The sequence below is a fragment of the Amblyraja radiata genome, chromosome 7 (assembly GCF_010909765.2).
Source record: "Amblyraja radiata isolate CabotCenter1 chromosome 7, sAmbRad1.1.pri, whole genome shotgun sequence".
Taxonomy (NCBI): domain Eukaryota; kingdom Metazoa; phylum Chordata; class Chondrichthyes; order Rajiformes; family Rajidae; genus Amblyraja; species Amblyraja radiata.
The window spans coordinates 82,376,826-82,398,547 of NC_045962.1; the positions used below are offsets into that span (position 1 = coordinate 82,376,826).

General features: G+C 47.5%; 1 protein-coding gene across 1 annotated transcript in view; it reads right to left on the reverse strand.

The window, feature by feature from the left end:
• LOC116974902 (solute carrier family 15 member 2-like) overlaps window positions 1–21,722 on the reverse strand; it is a 60,783-nt gene that overhangs the window by 18,771 nt on the left and 20,290 nt on the right. The window contains exons 6-15 of the mRNA XM_033023511.1: window positions 20,606–20,696; window positions 17,622–17,699; window positions 16,291–16,373; window positions 12,114–12,200; window positions 11,899–11,988; window positions 11,064–11,108; window positions 10,919–10,951; window positions 9,596–9,684; window positions 4,729–4,810; window positions 1,523–1,648 (exon numbers count right to left, since the gene is read on the reverse strand). Of these exons, the coding sequence (XP_032879402.1) occupies window positions 1,523–1,648; window positions 4,729–4,810; window positions 9,596–9,684; window positions 10,919–10,951; window positions 11,064–11,108; window positions 11,899–11,988; window positions 12,114–12,200; window positions 16,291–16,373; window positions 17,622–17,699; window positions 20,606–20,696 (804 nt within the window). The remainder of the gene's footprint in view (window positions 1–1,522; window positions 1,649–4,728; window positions 4,811–9,595; window positions 9,685–10,918; window positions 10,952–11,063; window positions 11,109–11,898; window positions 11,989–12,113; window positions 12,201–16,290; window positions 16,374–17,621; window positions 17,700–20,605; window positions 20,697–21,722) is intronic.

The window sequence follows — 21,722 nt, forward strand, 5'->3', positions numbered from 1 at the left end:
GGTTCTTGATCCCCCTACACTGGATAAAAGACTGTGCATTTACTCTACCTATTCCCCTCGTGATCTTATACACCTCTGCATTCTCCTGTGCTCTAAGGAATAGAGTCCTAACCTGTCCAACCTCACCCTACATCTCAGGGCCTCAGGTCCTGGCGACATCTTAGTAAATCTCTGCAGTCATTCCAACTTAACGACATCCTTCTTGTACCTGGGTGATCTAAAACTTAGCACAATATCCCAAATGCGGCCTCAGCAATGTCCTGTCCAATTGTCTGAAGAAGGATCTCAACTCGAAACGGCGCCCATTCCTTCTCTCCAGAGATGTTGCCTCACCTGCTGAGTTACTTCAGCATTTTATGACTACCCTTGATTTAAACCAGTATCTGCAGTTCTTTCTTACACATAGCATCCCAACTTCTCTTCTCAAAGCCCTGACTGATGAAGGCCAAAGTACCAAACAAGTGCCTTTAGGACTATCCCTTCTAGCTGTGATGCCACTGTCAAGAAACCATGCAGTTCACTCCTAGATCCCTCTGCTCTACATTGCTCACCAGGGTCCTACATTCACTGTGAATGTCCTGCCCAGATTTGACTTCTCGAGATGCAACACATCACACTTATTAAGAAAGAACTGCAGATGCTGGAAAAATAAAAAATGCTGGAGAAACTCAGCGTCGATGGAGAGAAGGAATAGGCCACATTTCGGGTCGAGACCCTTCTTCAAAATGATGTCGGGGAGGGGGGCGGGATAAGGTAGGCTTGTGGGAGAGCTGGGAAGGGGGAGGAGAAGGAGGAGGGGAAGGAGGGAGAAAGCAAGGACTATTTGAAATTAGAGTATCTGAAACTATCTGACAACTTGAATTGGTAGTAAGGAAGGCAAATGCAATGGCAGCATTTATTCTGAGGGGATTCGGATATAAAACGAGGGATATAATGCTGAGGCTTGGTCATGCGCTGGTCAGACCGTATTTGGAGTATTGTGAGCAATTTTGGGCACCATATCTGAGGAGGGATGTGCTGGGGTTGGAGAGGGTCCACAGGAGGTTTACAATAATGATTCCAGGAATTATAGCGTTAACATACGACGAGCGTTTGACGGCACCTGGCCTGCACCCACTGGAGTTTTGAAGAATGGGGGGGGGGTCCTCATTGAAACTTACCGAATAGTGAAAGCCCTGGATAGAGTGGATGTGGAGAGGATGTTTCCACTAGTGGGAGAATCTAGGATTAGAGGCCATAGCCTTAGAATTCAAGGATGTTCCTTTAGGAAGGAGATGAGGAGAAATGTATTTAGACAGAGGGTGGTGAATCTGTGGAATTCTTTGCCACAGAAGGCTGTGGAGGCCAAGTCAATGGATATTTTTAAGGCAGAGATAGATAGATTCTTGATTAGTACGGGTGTCAGGGGTTATGGGGAGAAGGCAGGAGAATGGGGTTAGGAGGGAGAGATAGATCAACCAAGATTGAGTGGTGGAGTAGACATGATGGGCCGAATGGCCTAATTCTGCTCCGAGAACTTTACCTGAGAGGGTGCCATGGTGGTTGGAAAGCCATCGTGACCTTGGAGCGAGATGGTAATATCTTTATCAGCCAGGTTTAGGAACTGAACGTAACTTTCTTTAACACCAGGTTCTGGCACCAAAGTGCTCTGGGAAACACAAAGATATCAACATATTTAATGTGTGGGAAGGAACTGCAGATGAAATGTGAAAGAAGGAACAGCGGATGCTGTTTTAAACCGAAGATAGACACAAAAGGCTGAAGTAACTCAGCGGGTACGGGCAGCATCGCTGGAGGGAAGGAATGGGTGACGTTTCGGATCGAGACCCTTCTTCAGAGAGAGGAACTGCAGATGCTGGTTTAAACCAAAGATAGACACCAAATGCTGGAGTAACTCAGGCAGCATCTCTGGAGAGAGGGAATGCTGCCTGTCCCGCTGAGTTACTCCAGCATTTTGTGTCAGCATATTTAATGGCATTGTAGAAAACAGCAGAAAAGTTAGTTGTAAGTTGTAGAGAAAGTTGAGGGAAGAAAGATTTACAAGATTGACAGTACTGGGCCTGGACTCGCAGGAGTTTAGAAGGTTGAGGGCAAACTTCATTGAAACTTATAGAATAATGAAAGGCTTGGATAGAGTGGATGTGGAAAGGATGTTTCCACTGGTGGGAGGTCATGGCCTCAGAATTAAAGGCCGCTCTTTCAGAAAGGAGGTCAGGACGAATTTCTTTAGTCAGAGGGTAGTTAAAATGTGGAACTCATTGCCACAGAGGGCTGTGGAGGCCAAGTCAGTGGATATTTTTAAGGCAGAGATAGACAAATATTTGATTAGAACGGGTGTCAAGGGTTATGGGGAGAAGGCAGGAAAATAGGATTAGGAAGCAGAGATCAGCCATGATTAGGGTTGGCAACTTTCTCACTCCCAAATAAGGGACAAAAGGTCAAAATAAGGGACAAATTCCGGACGGCAATTCATTGACCGACTTGGCCGTGGTTGGGTGAATGATGAGTTGGCCCGGGTGCTGGACTGCACACAAAGCCCAGCCGGCGGGCCAGCTGAGGAGTTTTGGCCCGGGTGCTGGACGTTGTGTGCGACGTTACACATAAAGCCCGGCACCCCATCCTACTCATGAACCGATGATCTGCCATGGTGTCGCCGGTAAGCGAAGCTTCGAAGGTCAGACAGCTGGCCGGGCTGCCGACCGACGGGGCCACGGGCGAGGCGCTGCTGCTGCTGCACTCCATGGGCTGCACTACGTCGGGGCAGGTCAGGCGGGTGCCGGACGCGGCGCTCCAACCCAACAGTCCCCTCGACCCGAGCAGTAGCAGTCAAATAGGGGACAAGGGCGGTCCCGTATGGGACAAACCAATTAGCCCCATATGAGTGATGTCCTGGCTAATACGGGACTGTTGGCAACCCTACCCATGAATGAATCGCGGTGTAGACTCGATGGGCTGAATGGCCCAATTCTACTCCTATAACTTATGAACTATTGGACTCAGTGGGCCAACGATACGATTTAAAAAAATATCAAAGGAAAGCCTGAACAAAATCCAGGCCCATTGGGAATGTGCAGGAAGAATGTGCAAACTCCACAGTGGAGGAGCAGCTGAGGTCAGACTTGAACCAGGAAACACTCAGCAGCTCAGGCTGCATCTGCAGAAAGAGAAACAGGGTTAACATTTCAGGTCGAAGGCCCTTCGTCAGAGCTGGGAATAATATGAAAGAAGCTTGAATGGGACGTAAAGAAAGGGAATTAAAGAGGTGCCACGGTGGCGCAGCGGTAGAGTTGCTGCCTTGCAGCGCTTGCAGCACCAGAGACCCGGGTTCGATCCTGACCACGGGTGCTGTCTGTACAGAGTTTGTACGTTCTCCCTGTGACCACCTGGGATTTCTCCGAGATATTCTGTTTCCTCCCAAACTCCAAAGACGTACAGGTTTATAGGTTGTGTTCAAGACGGAACTGCAGATGCTGGAAAATCGAAGGCAAACAAAAGTGCTGGAGAAACTCTGCGGGTGCAGCAGCATCTATGGAGCGAAGGAAATAGGTAACGTTTCGGGCCAAAACCTTTCTTCAGACAGGTTTGTAGGTTAATTGGCTTGTTTTCAATGTAAAAAATTGTCCCTAGTGTGTGTAGGATGGTAGATGTGCAGGGATCGCTGGTCAGTGCGGACTCGGTGGGCCGAATGGTCTGTTTCCACGCTGTATCTCTAAAGTTTAAACTAAACTGAAATATTACTGCGTGTACGCCTCGTTGTCACCTTCCCCTCAGCTAACAATGAATCATTCTGCATTCCCTCGAGCGTCTTCCCCTTTGATCTCTCCTTTTCACACCTTACCCTTCCCCATCACTATGCCTCTTTCCCCCCTGACTCTCAGTCTGAAGAAGCGTCTCGACTCGGAACGTCACCCATTCCTTCTCTCCAGAGATGCCGCCTGTCCCGCTGGGTTACTCCAGCTTTTTGTGTCTATCTTCGGTGAAGAAGGGGGAGAAGTCCCGAACAGGGTAAAACCAGGGTGACCATAGCAATAGGCTGTAAACATGGTTCGATCGACACAATATGCTGGAGTAACTCAGCGCATCCGTCAGGCAGCATCTGTGGAGAGAAGGAATAGGTGACGTTTCGGGTCAGAACGCTTCTTCACACTGTAATCAGTCTGCAAACATGGTTATCTGGCTATTGTGTGAATGGGAGAAATTAGTGACAGGAATTTGGGTTAGTTTAATTTAGTTTAGCATAGTTTAAAGATATAGTTTGGAACCGGGCCCATCGGCCAGCGATAGCGACCGACCAGCGATAGTCACGTACACTATCCTACACACTCCGGACAATCTACAATTTTCACCTCAGCCAAATAAACCCTCTAACCTGTACGTCTTGAGAGACTGGGAGGAAACAGGAGTTCCCAGAGAAAACCCACACGGGTCACGGACGAGAATGTACAAACTCCATACAGACGGACACCCATAGTCAGGATCGAACCTGGGTCTCTGGCGCTGAGGCAGCAACTCTACCGCTGCGCCACCGTGCCGGCCCATTGACGAAGACTCCAATGTGCCCAGATGAGGTGTTGCTCCTCAACGTTGTGTCGGTTACAAGGCAGGAGGCAAGGGAAGGAACGGGGTGGAGACTTAAAATGGAACATGGTCACCCCTGGCCTTTCATGTCACACGTTGAAGGGAGAGGTGTGGGGAGCGGAGGGGTGGGAGCGCGGGATTCGAACCTACCTGCACCTGGAGCTCCACAACGGCCGCGGCTATAAACGCCACGGAAGCCAGCAGCATGCCGACCGTCATCCTTCTGAGAGGCCTGGGGAACGGTGAGAGAGAGGGAGAGAGAAGGAAATAGTCAACGGTTTCACCAGGCCTTCAATGGGGGGAGAAAGTTAAAGCACGATCACGGGGGATTAGACAGACACAAAGGGCTGGAGTAACTCAGTGCGTCAGGCAGCATCTATGGAGAACATGCACAGGTGACCTTTCGGGTTGGGACCCTTCTTCAGACTGATTCTAGTGGGAGGATGCTGGTGGGGGGGGGGTAAGAAATTGGAAGCGCGATTGAAAACCAGGACAACTCGGCGCTGGCAACGGATGACCTCAGGGGGCCTGATCTCCGATAACGATGAGAAGGCCTACCTGGAGGAGGTGGCTGACCTGACACTCTGGTGTCAGAACAACAGCCTCCTCTTCAATGTCACTAAAACTAAGGAGCTGATTGTGGAATTTAGAAGGGCTCAACAACCGAGGATGTACATGCCACTGGGGATAAATGGGACTACTGTGGATAGGGTGAGCAGCTTTAAATACCTGGGAGTCCACATCACAGAGGATCTGACATGGACAACACACGCTGCCGCACCGGTGAGTAAGGCAAGGCAGCGCCTTTACCACCTCAGGCAGCTGAGGAAATTCAGAGTCTCTCTGAGGATCCTTCAATCCTTCGACTCTGGTGCTGTAGAAAGTATTCTATCCGGCAACATCTCGATTTGGTTTGGAAACAGCTCTGCCCAGGACAGGAAGGCTCTGCAGAGAGTAGTGCGTTCGGCCGAAGGCACCATGGGAACTACACTCACCCCCTTGCAGGACCTATACACCAGGAGGTGCAGATCCAGAGCCAGCAAGATCATGAAGGACCACTACCACCCCAGCAACGGACTGTTCCAGCTGCTACGGTCAGGCAAGCGCTTCCACTGTCACTCAGCGAAAACAGAGAGGATGAGACGGAGTTTCTTCCCACAGGCCGTCATGACTGTAAACTCTAATCTCACCAGGGACTAATTTACTGTTGTGTCTTTAAAAAAATTTGTAAATACTGATTCTGTTCTGTTCTGTTGTTTTGCACAATCCCACAGGCATTGCCACTCTCATTTCACTGCACATCTTGTATGTGTATGTGACAAATAAACTTGACTTGACGAGGTTCCCCGCTAGGCCGATTGTCGGCTAGAGATATTGTGATATTTCCAAGGCACAGATAGATAGATTCTTGATTAGTGCGGTTGTCAGGGGTTTACGGGGAGAAGGCAGGAGAATGGGATTAAGAGGGACAGATAGATCAGCCATGATTGAATGGCGGAGTAGATGGGCCGAATGGCCTAATTCTGCTCCTATCACTTATGTACATGACCCCAAGAGGGAAACATCGTTGAGGCTAGGAGCATATCACTGGCATAGAGAGGGGGGTGTAGGGGAACATAGGGTTACAGTCATAGAGTTATACAGCACTTCAACAGGCCAGGGAGGGACAAAGGGTTACTGCCATAGATTTATACAAGCCTAGAGGGACCTAGAGTCATTGAGGCAGTGTAACAAGCCCTAGAGACACATAGAACACATTCTTAGTTATACAGCACTGTTGCAGTCCCTGGAGGAACAAGGAGTCTTTAGTTTCGTTTAGCAATGAGTGTAGCAATGAGCATGCTGAAACCTGGGAAAGCAGCAGGAATCGATGATGTACTGACGGAAATGATACAGCACCTTGGACCTAAAGCAAAGACCTGGCTCCTAGCAATGCTGAACTCATGCATGGCACAGAAAACAACCCCACCTGTATGGAGAAAGGCCAAGACTGTCGCAATTCCCAAACCTGGAAAGGACCCATCATCCCCAAAGAGCTACAGACCCATTTCCCTCCTCTGCATCACCTACAAGCTCTACGAGAGGCTACTACTCCAACGCCTTATGCCACTTATAGACTCCAAACTTACTAAAGATCAAGCTGGCTTCCGCCCTGGCCGCTCCTGTGCCGGGCAGCTACTGAACCTCACCCAACACATTGAGGACGGTTTTGAGTGCAAACTCATCACCGGAGCAGCTTTCATAGACCTCACCGCTGCCTATGACACTGTCCAGCACCGCACCATGATCAGGAAACTTTTTGACATGACTGGTGACCTCGACCTGTGCCAAGTCATCAAAAGCCTTCTCAACAACAGGCGCTTCTTCGTTCAACTAAACGACAAGAAGAGCAAATGGAAAGCCCAAAAGAATGGCCTACCACAAGGCAGCGTACTGGCCCCCCTCCTCTTCAACATCTACACCAACGACCAACCACTTCCCCCACAATGCCGCCGCTTCATCTATGCTGATGACCTCTGCATCACCACCCAACAGGAGAACTTCCAGAAGATCGAGTCTGTCCTGGAAAGCACCCTCCAAGAGATGACAACCTACTACAATAACAACCACCTGAAACCCAACCCATCAAAAACCCAACTATGCAGCTTCCATCTTAAAAATCGAGATGCAGGAAAACAACTGAGCGTCTCATGGGATGGCCACAAAATCTCCAACCACTTCCACCCCGTGTACCTCGGAGTCACACTCGACAGGACACTCTCTTTCAAAACCCACCTTCAGAACACCAAAGCCAAGGTCAACACTCACAACAACATCCTGCGCAAACTGGTAAACTCAAAGTGGGGCGCTGATCCACCAACCATCCGTGTAACTGCCCTAGCCCTGTGCTTCTCCACAGCTGAATACGCGTGCTCAAGCTGGAGCCGCTCCCACCACACCAAACTGGTTGACACAGCCCTCAACGACACCTGCCGCATTATCACGGGATGCATAAAGACAACGCCAGTCCCGTGCCTCTACACCCTAGCTGGTATTGCCCCCCCCCCCCCATATCAGACGATCCATCGTCGCCCAAGACGAGCGGAGAGCACAGGAGATCGATACCAGGCACCCCCTGCACAGACACACAGCACCTCCACCCCGACTGAAATCCAGAGCCAGTTTCTTGCAGACAGTCCCACCTCTCCAGACAACCAAAGAAACAGCAAGGACCAACATCTGGAAAGATGAATGGAATCAGCTCAACACACGAGCCCACGACTGGATGGAGAGAGGAATCACTCCGACTGAATGCCTCGCCTGCGGGCACGACCTCCCATGGCCAACCTGGAAGACCCTCAACAGATTACAAGTGGAGCAGGGGAGGTGCAAAGCACTTATGAAAGCATGGAACTACCAGGCAGAAGACACATGCAGCTGTGGAGCAGTACAGACAATGTCCCACCTACTGGAGTGTGACGACGCCCCCCAGTGCAGCCCCCAGGACCTGGCTGAACCGACCCGACCAGCTGTGACCTGCGCCAGATACTGGCAGAACGACATCTGAGATTGCAACGGACTCGAAGAAGAAGAAGTTTAGGTTTAGAGATACAGCGTGGAAACAGGTCCTTCGGCCCACCGGGTCCACGCCGACCAGCGATCCCCGCACATTAACACTATCCTACACCCACTAGGGACAATTCTTACATTGACCAAGCCAATCAACCTACATACCTGCACGTCTTTGGAGTGTGGGAGGAAACCGAAGATCTCAGAAAAAACCCACGCAGGTCACGGGGAGAACGTACAAATTCCGTACAGACAGCACCCATAGTCGGGCTGGAACCTGGGTCTCCGGAGCTGCAATTGCTGCAAGGCAGCAACTCTACCGCTGCGCCACCGTGACCGCCCATGGTAATTTATACGAGCCCTCGGGGGACAGAGTCATAGAGTTATCGAGCACTGTATTAGTTCATTAGAGAGAGGTGCAGAATTAAGCCAATCGGCCCATCAAGTCTTCTCCGCCATTCGATCATGGCTGATCTATCTTTCCCTCTCAACCCCATTCTCCTGCCTTCTCCCCGTAACCCCTGACACTCGTGCTAATCAAGAACCTGTCAATCTCCGCCTTACACCAAGAGTTCAGGAGTTGGAAACGCAAGAAACGGCAGAAGATGGTGTCTTCAGGAAAACACACAAGATGATTGATGAAGTCAGTGGGTCAGGCAACATCTGTGGAGGGACTGGACCGATGATATTTTGGGCTAAGATCCTTCTAACCTGATGCCTCGACTGTGCCCACCTGGACTCCCACCTGATTCTCCCTCCCCCCCCCCCCCTCCCCCCCCGCCCAACAGCTACTTTCTTTCCTCTGGCTTCACAATCAACAACTCTCTTCAATCCTGTCTCGTGCCTTTTGCTCTTATCTCTGGCCTTTCTTCCAACCATCTGCCTCTCAAACACCCCCCCTCATCTATGACGACCTAGTACCTGCCAGCTTTGTCCTGCTCTCCCCTTTCACCTTTCTTACACCTTCGCACGTTTAACAGCCACGTGTTGTTGAGGTTAAAGCACGGAAATGGCACTTGGCGATTCCGAATCAATTTCAAGATCCTTCTTTATGTTTATGCCCCCACCGACATCAAAAGTCTGCTTACCCACCACACCACCTCCAGGTCCCTCAGATCGGCTGACTTGGGGTTACTGAACACCTAGGCATAAGCTCAGGGGGCGACCGCGCCTTTGCGGTTGCAGCTCCTAGACTGTGGAACAGCATCCCTCTTCCCATCAGAACTGCCCCCTCCATCGACTCCTTTAAGTCGAGACTTAAAACTCATCTTTACTCTCAAGCCTTTCTTGACGTCCTCTGAGGGAGGGCTATATGTATGTATTTATGTATGTACTTAATCTATGAACCACTGTTGCATAACGTTAGTACCTCCACCAATGTAAAGCGCTTTGGTCAACCAGAGTTGTTTTTTAAACGTGCTATAGAAATAAAAGTGATTTGACTTGACTTGAAGGCGCAAATACTTACGTCAAATTAAGTTTACATTTTGCAAAGAGTGGATAAACGCCCATGTCAAAGATTGGAATAAAAGTGACTATCAAAATGGCGTTAATTGTCTGTGCAAAGCAAAAAGACAAAAAGCAATAATAATAATTAGTGGGATTTAGTAACATTGTCTTGCATTCGTAGTCAACCAAATAGGCCTGTCCCACATGTCGATTTTTTCGGTGACTGCCGGCATCATTGACTGACGTATCAGGTTACTGAAAGATTTGCGCGGAGATGTGGCGTGACGCTCGGTGTCTCCTCAAGTGTCGCAACATTTGTTTTGTCGCCGCTGGATTTTGAAATGGTCAAAATCTTTTGGCGACACTGAAATGACGCCGGCAGTCGCCGAAAAAAATCGCCAAATGGGACAGGCCCTAAACAGGCTATTAGACACAGCACGACAACACTTGAGTGTGAATGGTTAACGTTTTACATTTATCTGATATCGACAATTGATCAAGATAGACACAAAAAGCTGTGCATTCACCATATCTATGCCCCCTCTTGATTTTATATATCTCTCTAAGATCAACTCTTCATTTTCTAAGACTCCAAGGAATAAAATCCTAGCCTGGCTAACCTCTCCCTATAACTCAGTCCCTCAAGTCCTGGCAACTTGTTTTCAATAGCAGGATGATCAAAGCTGTTATCATGCTTTCTGTCTAAAGTAACTGTAGAGAAAACGGTGGCGCAGCGGTAGAGCTACTGCCTTACAGCGCCAGAGACCCAGGTTCCATCCTGACTACGGGCTCCGTCTGTGCGGACTTTGTACGTTCTCCCCGTGGGTTTTCTCTGAGATCTTCGGTTTCCTCCCACACTCCAAAGACGTACAGGTTTGCAGGCTAATTGGCTTGGTGTAAATGTAAATTGTGCCTAGTGCGTGTGGGGTAGTGTTAGTGCGCGGGGATCGCTGGTTCGGCGAGGTCTCGGTGGGTGGAAGGGCCTGTTTCCGCGCTGTATCTCTAAACTAAAACAAAGCGGGCAGACTCTTATGCCCCTGTCCCACTTAGGAAACCTGAACCGAAACCTTTGGAGACTTTGCGCCCCACCCAAGGTTTCCGAGCGGTTCCCGGAGGTTGCAGGTGGTTGCCGGAAGTTGCAGGTAATGGAAGCAGGTAGGGAGACTGACAAAAACCTCCGGGAACCGCACGGAAACCTTGGGTGGGGCGCAAAGTCTCCAGAGGTTTCCGTTCAGGTTTCCTAAGTGGGACAGGGGCATTAGTCCTTATCGCATATTTACGGCATAACAAACATCATAAATCTCACTGACTATCAAAGAGGTTTGAAATGCATCCACGTTACCTGCATCTGATCAGGTTGTATAATAAATCCGCCCTGAAATAAGAGTTCACAGCTTGTTAGTTCCACATAGTTCCACATGTATGAGTCAGACATCTTCCATTTAGTACGACAGGACTGGATGCTCTATCAGAAGGTGCTTACTTACAAAGTTGGCATTCATTACAGTGGCTTGTAGAGTCCATCGGGATCCCTGGCAACAACAAGTGCATAAATCATGTCATTGTTGGAGAAGTAGGCCATTCGGCCCATTGAGTCTACTCCGCCATTCAATCATGGCTGACCTATCTTTCTCTCTCAACCCCATTCTATGGACTTCCCCCCTGACACCCGTACTGATAAACAATCTGTCAATCTGCGCCTTAAAAATACCCAATGATGAGGCCTCCACAGCTACCCGTGGCAATGAATTCCACAGATTCACCACCCTCTGGTTGAAGAAATTCCTCCTCATCTCCTTTCTAACACCGTGAGGTGTTGGTTGATTGAAAGATACAGCATGGAAACGGGCCCTTCAGCCCATTGAGTCCAGGCCGACCATCGATCACACGAGTACCAAGTCATTCCAGTTTCTCATCCACCCCCTACACACGAGGGACAATTTACAGAGGCCAATTAACCTACAAATCCGTATTTGGGAAGTGGGATGCTTTGAGGGAGCGTGCAATCTCCACACAGAAAGCATCCGAGCAGAGGAGCGAGGATCGCCCGCTGGGGGCCCAACATGGGTGGTCCGCCTGGTAAACCCGGCTCGCCCACCGCAGACTCCAAACCTCCCTCTTTCTCCTCGTCTCTCTCCCTTTATCTCTCCCTCCCTCTCTCCTCATCTCGCTCTCCCCTCTCTCTCTCTCTCTCCTCCCTCTTTCACTCCCCTTCTCTCTCTCTCTCTTTCCCTCTCTTTCATTCATCTTCATTTAACTCTTTCTAAAGTTACCGAACAACCTTTAGTTTTGACGACTTGACTTCCTGAACAAGTTTCTTACCATCTGGTCAAAAAGTGCCCAATACATTGGAAGAGGGAGATAAAGAAACAGGACTCGAGTAACCATCTTAATCTCCATGATAACATGTTCCTGTGAGACAAAGAATTCTATCAAAAAAATAGTTTGTTTCAGAAAATGAAAAATAATATCTTATGATTTAACAAAAAATTCAATTAAATTATTCAATAAAATTCAGTGGAAAAGTTTCACGTAACTGGATATTTTTCCGTTGCCCAGTCAAGCCAATGTTCCCTTTTCGCATAGGCACTCGAACGATGTTTCCAGCGATTTCTGATTGCAAACTACAAGAAAGGACATCTCTTTTAATCAAGGTAGACAAAAATGCTGGAGAAACTCAGTGGGTGAGGCAGCATCTATGGAGTGAAGGAAATAGGCGACGTTTCAGGTCGAGACCCTTCTTCAGACTGATGTGAGGGTGGGGGAGGAGGGGGGGGGGGGAAGAAGAAAGGACGAGGCGGAGACAGTGGGCTGAGGGAGAGCTGGGAAGGGGAGGGGAAAGAAGGGGAAAGCAGGGACTACCTGAAATTGGAGAAGTCAATGTTCATACCGCTGGGGTGTAAACTACTCAAGCAAAATGTGAGGTGCTGCTCCTCCAATTTACGGTGGTCCTCACTCTGGCCATGGAGGACGCTCAGGGCAGAAAGGTCGGTTTCGGAATTGGGAGGGGGGGTTGAAGTGCTGAGCCACCGGGGGATCAGGTTGGTTATTGCGAACCGAGCGGAGGTGTTGGGCCAGAAGCGATCGCCAAACCTACGCTTAGTCTCACCGATGTAGAGCAGCTGACATCTAGAGCAGCAGATGCAATAGATGAGGTTGGAGGAGGTGCAGGTGAACCTCTGCTGCACCTGGAACGACTGCTTGGGTCCTTGAATGGAGTCAAGGGGGGAGATAAAGCGACAAGTGTAGCATTTCCTGCTGTTGCAAGGGAAGGTGTCAGGAGAGGGGGTGGTTTGGGTGGGAAGGGACAAATTGACCAGGGAGTTACGGAGGGATAGGTGTCTGTGGAAAGCTGCAAGGGGAGGAGATGGGAAGATGTGGCCAGTGGTGGGATCCCGTTGGAGGTGGTGAAAATGTCAGAGGATTATCTGTTGTATGTGACGGCTGGGAAGGTAGAAGGTGAGGACAAGGGGGACTCTGCCCTTGTTACGAGTGGGGGGATGGGGAGTGAGAGCAGAGCTACGGGATACAGAGGAGACCCTGGTGGGAGCCTCATCTATAGTCGAAGAGGGGAACCCCGTTCCCTGAAGAATGAGTAGGTATGTTGCAAAGCCTACCTGAAGAGTCGCTGAAAATCTGTCCCAGCCCGTGTGCGCGATTTTGGCGCCGTTTAGAGGGGGGCGGGTTTAAAACGCAATTTTCTCTAGGCTGTTCAAATCGAAGATGTTCAGCCTAGTTAATTATTAACGAAAAATCGCTGGAAGACCCCGTCGCAAAAGCTATTATTAGTTTTAAAGGCCTCGTATAATAGTTATAGTAGTTTAAAAATCAATCTCTAAACCCGCGACCGCCAGCAACCGCAGGGTCTCATAAAGCAAATATCTGAAGGTGGGCTGTATATTTTTACATTAAAAAGGGCTTCTAAAGATCCCTTTATACAAAGTTTAATATTGCGAGAAGCTCATTTTGGACCCATTATATCCCGCAGTATTTTTCTCGGCATTTGGGGCACAAATCTACCGCAATGTGAACGTTCTAAACCAACGCGTTCCACAGGAACCCACTGGAAAGCTGATTTAAATGGGCATTTATTTACAGCAATTGAACACTAAATTCCTTCCATTTGGCCTATAAATTAATGTAAATGAGATTTAAAAATCATGTTTTATTGTGAATTATTTGTGAATATTATTTGGACATTTAGGCTATTTAAAAATGTTAATCATTTATTAAGAAATGGATAGATGTTTAGATCTAGTCATTGAAGTCTGAAATTAGCTACAATTAGGTAACTAACTAATTATATGCTTTAATTTCAGGTCATCCAAGTAAGATTATTTTATATTTGTTTCAGAATGCTTCAATCTATGATAACTGAAAATGTCATTCAGTTCTCTTAATTTTTAAGAAAGTTATGGGCTTTTGACTGTCCACGATCACAGCTTTTTTGTTATGTCCATAGAAAATCAATAGGGAACAAGATGCTAATTTCCCAGTATGAAAATGGCCATAACTTTTTAAATACTTGAGATATGAAAGTGAATTAGGTGTCAAATTAAACTTATTTTTATGCTTTATCTGATGGGATAAATTACAGACTTGATTTTTTAAATCTCAAAATTTTGTAACATTGCTAGAATGAGGACATCTCCAATGCCCTGGTTTGGAACACCTCATGCAGATGCGGCGTAGATGGAGGAATTGTGAGTAGGGGATAGAGTCCTTACAGGAAGCAGGGTGGGAAGAAGTGTAGTCCAGATAGCCATGGGATTCAGTGGGTTTATAGTGGATGTCGGTCAGTAGTCTATCACCTGCGATGGAGATAGTGAGGTTTAGAAACAGTAGGGAGTATTTGAGTGCCGGATGGAAGTTAGTGGTGAAATCAATTTCACCGGTTAAAAATTGATCCTGCATTTCAAGACTTGAAATTAACCTGCACATCAGACTGATTAGAAAGGTCCTGGCCCAAAACGTTGCCTGTCCATGTTCTCCAGATGCCGCCTAACGTCGTTGAGCTTAATTTTGTTTTATTATTTTAGTTTTAAGGGCCTGCCCAACTTACGCGAGTTTTTTCGGCGACTTGCCAGTACCCGTCATAGTCTCAGCAGGTTGCTGAAAATTTTCAACGTGTTGAAAATCCAGCGGCGACCAGAAAAAGGTACGACTCTTTGGGCGACTACTCACGACCATACAGGTGTCACCTGCTGTGACTATGATGGGTGGCCAGCAAGTCGCCGAAAAAAATCACGTAAGTGGGACAGGCCCTTTAGAGATACAGCATGGAAACAGGCCCTCTGGCCCATTGAACCCGCACCGATTAGTGATCCCTGCAGATAAACACTGTCCTACACCAGGGAACATTTTTACAATCACACCGGGCCAATTAATCTACAAACCTGTATGACTTTGGAGTGTGGGAGGAAAACGCAGTTCTCGGAGAAAACCCAGGCAGGTCACGGGGAGAACGTACAAGCTCTTAAAGATAGCGGAGTCAGGGGATATGGTGAGAAGGCAGGAACGGGGTACTGAATGCGAATGATCAGCCATGATCACAGTGAATGGCGATGCTGGCTCGAAGGGCTGAATGGCCTACTCCTGCACCTATTGTCTAGACTCCGTACAGACAGCACCCGTAGTCGGGAATGAACCCGGGTCTCTGCCGTTGGAAGACAGCAACTCTACGCCACTGTGCTGCCCGATTAGAAATTGACCCTGCATTTCAAGACTTGAAATTAACCTACATTTCAGACTGATTAGAATGGTCCCGACCCGAAACGTTGCCTGTCCATGTTCTCCAGATGCTGCTGAACCTGTTGAGTTACTCCAACACTTTGTGTCCTTTTTTGTAAACCAGCATCTGTTGTTCCTTGTTTCTATCGCTAGAATTTAGAAGATTGAGGGGGGATCTTATAGAAACTTACAAAATTCTTAAGGGGTTGGACAGGCTAGATGCAGGAAGATTGTTCCCGATGTTGGGGAAGTCCAGAACAAGGGGTCACAGTTTAAGGATAAGGGGGAAAACTTTTAGGACCGAGATGAGGAAAACATTTTTCACACAGAGAGTGGTGAATCTCTGGAATTCTCTGCCACAGAAGGTAGTTGAGGCCAGTTCATTGGCTATATTTAAGAGGGAGTTAGATGTGGCCCTTGTGGCTAAAGGGATCAGGGGGTATGGAGAGAAGGCAGGTACAGGATACTGAGTTGGATGATCAGCCATGATCATATTGAATGGCGGTGCAGGCTCGAAGGGCCGAATGGCCTACTCCTGCACCTATTTTCTTTGTTTTTTTATTAAATCCATGACCCGTGGTTACCCACTGATCTACCAATCTCCAAAATCACAACTCCTAATTTTCAATACCTTTCTTTAAACCTTCCTTCCATTGACTCCATTTATACCTCACGCTGACTCAGCAAGACCAGCAGCGTAATCAAGGACGAGTCGCACCTTGGCCACTCCATCTTCTCCCCTCTACCATGAAGCAAAATGTATAGAAGTGTGAAAACGCACACCTCCAGGTTCAGGGACATCTGTCATTTACACTCCTTACCCTTCCATTTCTCTGTGTCTCTCTCTCTCCCCTGACTCTCAGTATGAAGAAGAGTCTCGACCCGAAACATCACCCATTCCTTCTCTCCAGAGATGCTGCCTGTTACCATATAGAGGAATTAACTAAGGAAGCTTGATGAGTGGGTCAGTTTCTACACACTTACCCCAATACACCTGGAGACACGGACCAATATGTTTCCTTGCGGTGGAAGGTTTTTGTACAAACCACTCCCAGATAGGAAGACGACTAAAGAAAAGGGCAAAATAATACAATCAAGGCTCACATTTTCATGGCAATGTTTTGCCTGCTCTTCGTCTCCCTTATGAGATGCATCTTTCTTCTGCTTCCACACGGAAATGTGGAGCATCAGGAATGTTTGTTCTACGCGGTGACAATCCTCCCCAAACCCGAAGATGGCGGCGGCCAAGATTGGGCAGCACGGTGGCGCAGCGGTAGAGTTGCTGCCTTGCAGTGCCAGAGACCCGGGTTCGATCCTGACCACGGGTGCTGTCTATGCGGAGTTTGTTCGTTCTCCCCGTCACCTGCGTGGGTTTTCTCCGGTTTCCTCCCACACTTCAAAAACGTACAGGCTTGTAGGCTGATTGGCTTTGGTAAAATTGTAAATTGTGTGTGCAGGATAGTGTTATTATGCAGGGATCACCAGGCCCTCTCATAGATGAACTGAGGCCCAGGCCAATTTCAATTTTAGAGACCACCAAACCAAGATCCTATTGAAGCAGACAGGCATGAGGCCCATGCCAAATGGCACTCGTTACCCCCCTCCGATAGGGCCTGGGGATCGCTGGTCGCAATGGACTTGGTGGGCCGAAGGGCCTGTTTCCACTGTGTGTCTCTAGACTAACTTACTCAAGGAGAGGACTGATAAGGGAGTCAGCATGGCTTGAAGAGGTGACTAAGGGGATGGATAAGTGCAACATTGCAGACGTTGTCTACATGGACTTGACCAAGGCCTCTGACAAGGTCCTACATGGTAGATTAATCTGCAAGGCAAGATCCAGGGTGAGCTAGACAATTGGTTTAGTAAAATTGGTTTAGTGATAAGAGTCAGAGGGTGGCAGAAGAGGATACAAGGAATCGCAAATGTTGATTTACAAAATAAAGACACATAGTGTTTGGGTAGCTAACAACCCAATGGTACGAACATTGAATAAAATCATAGAGTCTTACAGCATGGAAACAGACCCTTCGGCCCAACTTGTCCACACTGGGCAATATGTCCCGCCCACACTAGTCCCACCAGCTTGCAATTGGCCCGTGTCCCTCTAAACCTGTCCTAATTCCTCCAGTTTTATGTAATTACATAACGCTCCCCCTGTCATTTACTGTGACGGTCCTGCTGTGGTTTGATTCCCCCAAAATACAACATTCAATTTAATTTCAACAATCCAGGGTGAGGAGTGGATGCCTCCAGCGGCGATGAGTACAGAACGTTGGCAAGGGAAACATGCTGAAGTTGATCGTTTTTTTGCTTACCTGTTGCTACCACCATCAGAGCAGCAGGAACGCCGAAAGCTAAAGCGTAACACTCTCCGCCAAAGCACTTCACGTCCGCTGAATGAGAACACAAGGCAATGTCAAGGCGGACACAAGTGCTGAGTGTAGGTTTATTATCATCACTTCCACGAAGGTACATTGAGAAGCTTCAAGCTCACAAATTCACAGGTTATAGGAATGAATTCTGGATGATTAGCCATGATCACATTGAATGGCTCGAAGGGCCGAATGACCTACTCCTGCACCTATTTTCTATGTTTCTATGTTTATGGTCATATGGTTATAAGGAATAGGGGTAGAATCAGGCTATTCGGCCCATCAAGTCTACTCCCCCATTCATTCATGGCTAATCAATCTCTCTCTCCCCTAATCCCATTCTCCTGCCTTCTCCCCACCTTTGTCACCCTCTCTAATCAAGAATTTGTCTATCCCTGCCTTAAAACTATCCACTGACTTGTCCTCCACAGCCCTCTGTGGCAATGAGTTCCACAGATCAACCGCCCTCCGACTAAAGAATGTCTTTAAATGTAATACACAGGAACTGCAGATGCTGGTTTATACCAAAGATAGACACAAAGTGCTGGAGTAACCCAGCAGTGGCTGCCTCGCCAACAGTCTGTCTGTCCTTTCTTCTTTTTTGTTATTTTTAGTCTGTTTAAAGTATGTTTTAGTGTTCCTTGGTTTGTTTTATGTGTGGGGGGAGGGGGGGGGGTTGGGGGAAACATTTTTTCAACCTCTTACCTCGACGGAGATGCGATTTTTTTCCGTATCGTATCTCTGTCCCCACAGCGGCCTGACATCGTGGAGTTGGCGGCCTTTCCTGGAGACCGACCCGGCGCTCCAAGCTTTAACATTGCGGAGATTGTGATCCCTTTGCCGGGGATCGAAGCTCCAACCGCGGGGCCTGTGGACTTTGACGTCGTGAAGCCCGCAGTCTCTGGTAAGAAGAGGCCGACTCGGGAGCTCCACGCCGCGGAGAAAGTTTCAACCGCCCCGACGCAGGAGTTTCGATCACCTCGACGGGGGCTTCGATCGTCGGCTGCGGGGGCTTTGTTCACCCGACTGGGGATGGTTTGACTGCCCCGACCGCGGGAGAACAAGAGGAAGAAGATTGAACTTTATTGCCTTCCATCACAGTGAGGAATGTGGAGTCCACTGTGGTGGATGTTTACGTTAACTTTTATGTGGTTGTGTGTCTTGTTGCTTTTCACTTAGTATGGCTGTGTGGTAACTCATGTTTCACTTTATATTAATTGGTACATGTGACAATAAACTGGCCTTGAAACCTTGGATTAGGCAGCATGTAATGAGAATTAACGGCAGATGCTGGTTTATACCAAATATTAGTCACACAATCCTAGCGTAACTCAGCGTGTCGGGCAGCATCTCTGGAGAAAATGGACAGATAACGTTTCGGGTTGGGTCTGAAGAAAGGTGCCGACCCAAAATGTCACCTATCTACAGATGTTGCCTGACATGCTGAGTTACTCCAGGATATCTGGTCTAATGGTGAAATGCTTTGTTCTGCATGTAATCCAAACAGGTCAAATATACCATAAATAAATACAATTGTCAAATTCAACAACAATAGATAGAGCAAAGGGGAAGATACAGAGTGTAGAATATTGTTCTCAGCATTGTAGCGCATCAGTTCCATACGTCCATAACTCATAGGAGCAGAGGTAGGCCATTCGGCCCATCAAGTCTACTCCCCCATTCAATCATGGCTGATCTACCTTTCCCTCTCAACCCCATTCTCCTGCCTTCTACCATAACCTCCGACACCCGTATTAATCAAGGATCTGTCAATGGTTCAGTTTAGTTTATTGTCACGTGTACCGAGGTACAGTGAAAAGCTTTGTTGCATGCTATCTAGTCAGCTGAAAGACAATACATGATTATAATCGAGCCATTTACAGTGTATAGGTACATGAAAAGGGAATAACGTTTAGTGCAAGGTAAAGCTAGCAAAGTCTGATCAAGGATAGTCCCAGGGTCCCCGATGAGGTAGATAGTAGTTCAGCACCGCTCTCTGGTTGAGGTAGGATGATTCAGTTGCCCGAAAACAGCTGGGAAGAAATGGTTCCTGAATCTGCAGTTTTCACACTTCTATGCCTTTTGCCAGATGGGAGAGGGGAGAAGAGGGAGTGGCCAGGGTGCGACTCGTCCTTGATTGTGCAGCTGGCCTTGCTGAGGCAGCGTGAGGTGTAGATGGAGTCAATGGAAGGGAGGTTGGTTTGTGTGATGGTCTGGGCTGCGTCCACAATTCGTTGTAATTTCTTCCAATGGCCTTGGATTGAATCTTCGCTTTGAAAATACCCGACTGACTCAGTTAGATATCGTTCTTAGGGCTAATGGAATCAAGGGGAAAAAAGCGGGAACGGGGTCCTGATAATGTTTAGTTGCAAAGTAAAGCCAGCAAAGTTCAATCAAAGATACTCCGAGGGTCACCAATGAGGTAGATAGAAGTTCAACACTGCTCTCTGGTTGTGGTAGGATGATTCAGTTGCCTGATAACAGCTGGGAAGAAACTGTCCCTGAATGTGGAGGTGTGCGTTTTCACTCCTCTATTTCTCACCGTCTTGGATGGAACTGTTCCCAAACCAAGCTGTGATGCACCTTGTCGAATTCTCTGCCGCAGAAGGCAGCGGAGGCTAATTCACTGGATGTGTTCAAGAGAGAGTTAGATATAGATCCTGGGGCTAACGGAATCAAGGGATATGGGGAGTAAGCAGGAACGGGGTACTGATTTTGGAAGATCAGCTATTATCATATTGAATGGCGGTGCTGGCTCAAAGGGCAGAATGGGCTATTCCTGCACCTTGTTTCTATGTTTCTATGATGCGCTACAATGCTGAGACCTATATTCTGTGCTCTGTATCTTCCCCTTTGCTCCACCTATTGTACTTGAGGCACCAATGATCCAATGCAATCACAGCAGAGAATTGTGAAGCTGTACTAACCTCGTAGGATGGGAGTGATGATGGTGGACAACAAGCTTCCTGCATTAATACACAGATAGAAGAAAGAGAAGAACCTCCTTCTCTCTACGTGCTGAAACATAACAGCGAGACGTTACAACTGAGGAAATCGATCGACCAACGCAAGGCAGTGTTTTGTAAAACTATTTGCAATCAAGATCATTTTAGTTTGGTTTGGAGATACAGCGCGGAAACAGGTCCTTAGGGCCCACCGAGTCCGAGCCGACCAGCGATCCCCGCACACTAGTCCTATCCTACACTCTTGGGACAATTTACAGAAGCCAATTAATCTACAACCAACTAGCGATCCCCGCACTATCCTACCCACACTAGGTACAATTCTTCCATTTATACCAAGCCAACTATCTACAAACCTGTACGTCTTTGGAGCGTGAGCAGAAACCGAATATCTCGGAGAAAACCCGCGCAGGTCACGTGGAGAACGTACAAACTCCGTACAGGCAGCACCTGTAGTAGCAAAGTTACAAAATTTTGAGATTTTAAAAATCAAGTCTGTAATTTATCCCATCAGATAAAGCATAAAAAGAAGTTTAATTTGACACCTAATTCACTTTCATATCTTCAGTATTAAAAAAGTTATGGCCATTTTCATACTCGGAAATTAGCATCTTGTTCCCTATTGCTTTTCCATTGACTTAACACAAAAGCTGTGATCAAGGACTGTCAAAAGCCCATAACTTTCTTAAAAATTAAGAGAACTGAATAAAATTTTCAGTTATTATAGATTGAAGCATTCTGAAACAAATATGAAACAATCTTACTTGGATGATTTGAAATTAAAGCATATAATTAGTTAGTTACCCAATTGTAGCTAATTACAAAATTAAATTACTAGATCTAAACATCTATCCATTTCTTAAGACAAGGTTAACATTTTAAAAAAGCCTAAGTGTCCAAATAACATTCACACAAGAATTCACAATAAAACTTGATTTTTAAATCTCATTGTCATGAATTTATAGGCCAAATGGAAAGAATTTAGTGTTTAATTCCTGTAAATGAATGGGCATTTAAATCACTGAGTCCACGGCGACCAGCGATCACCCCACCCTATCCTACACACTTGGGACAATATACA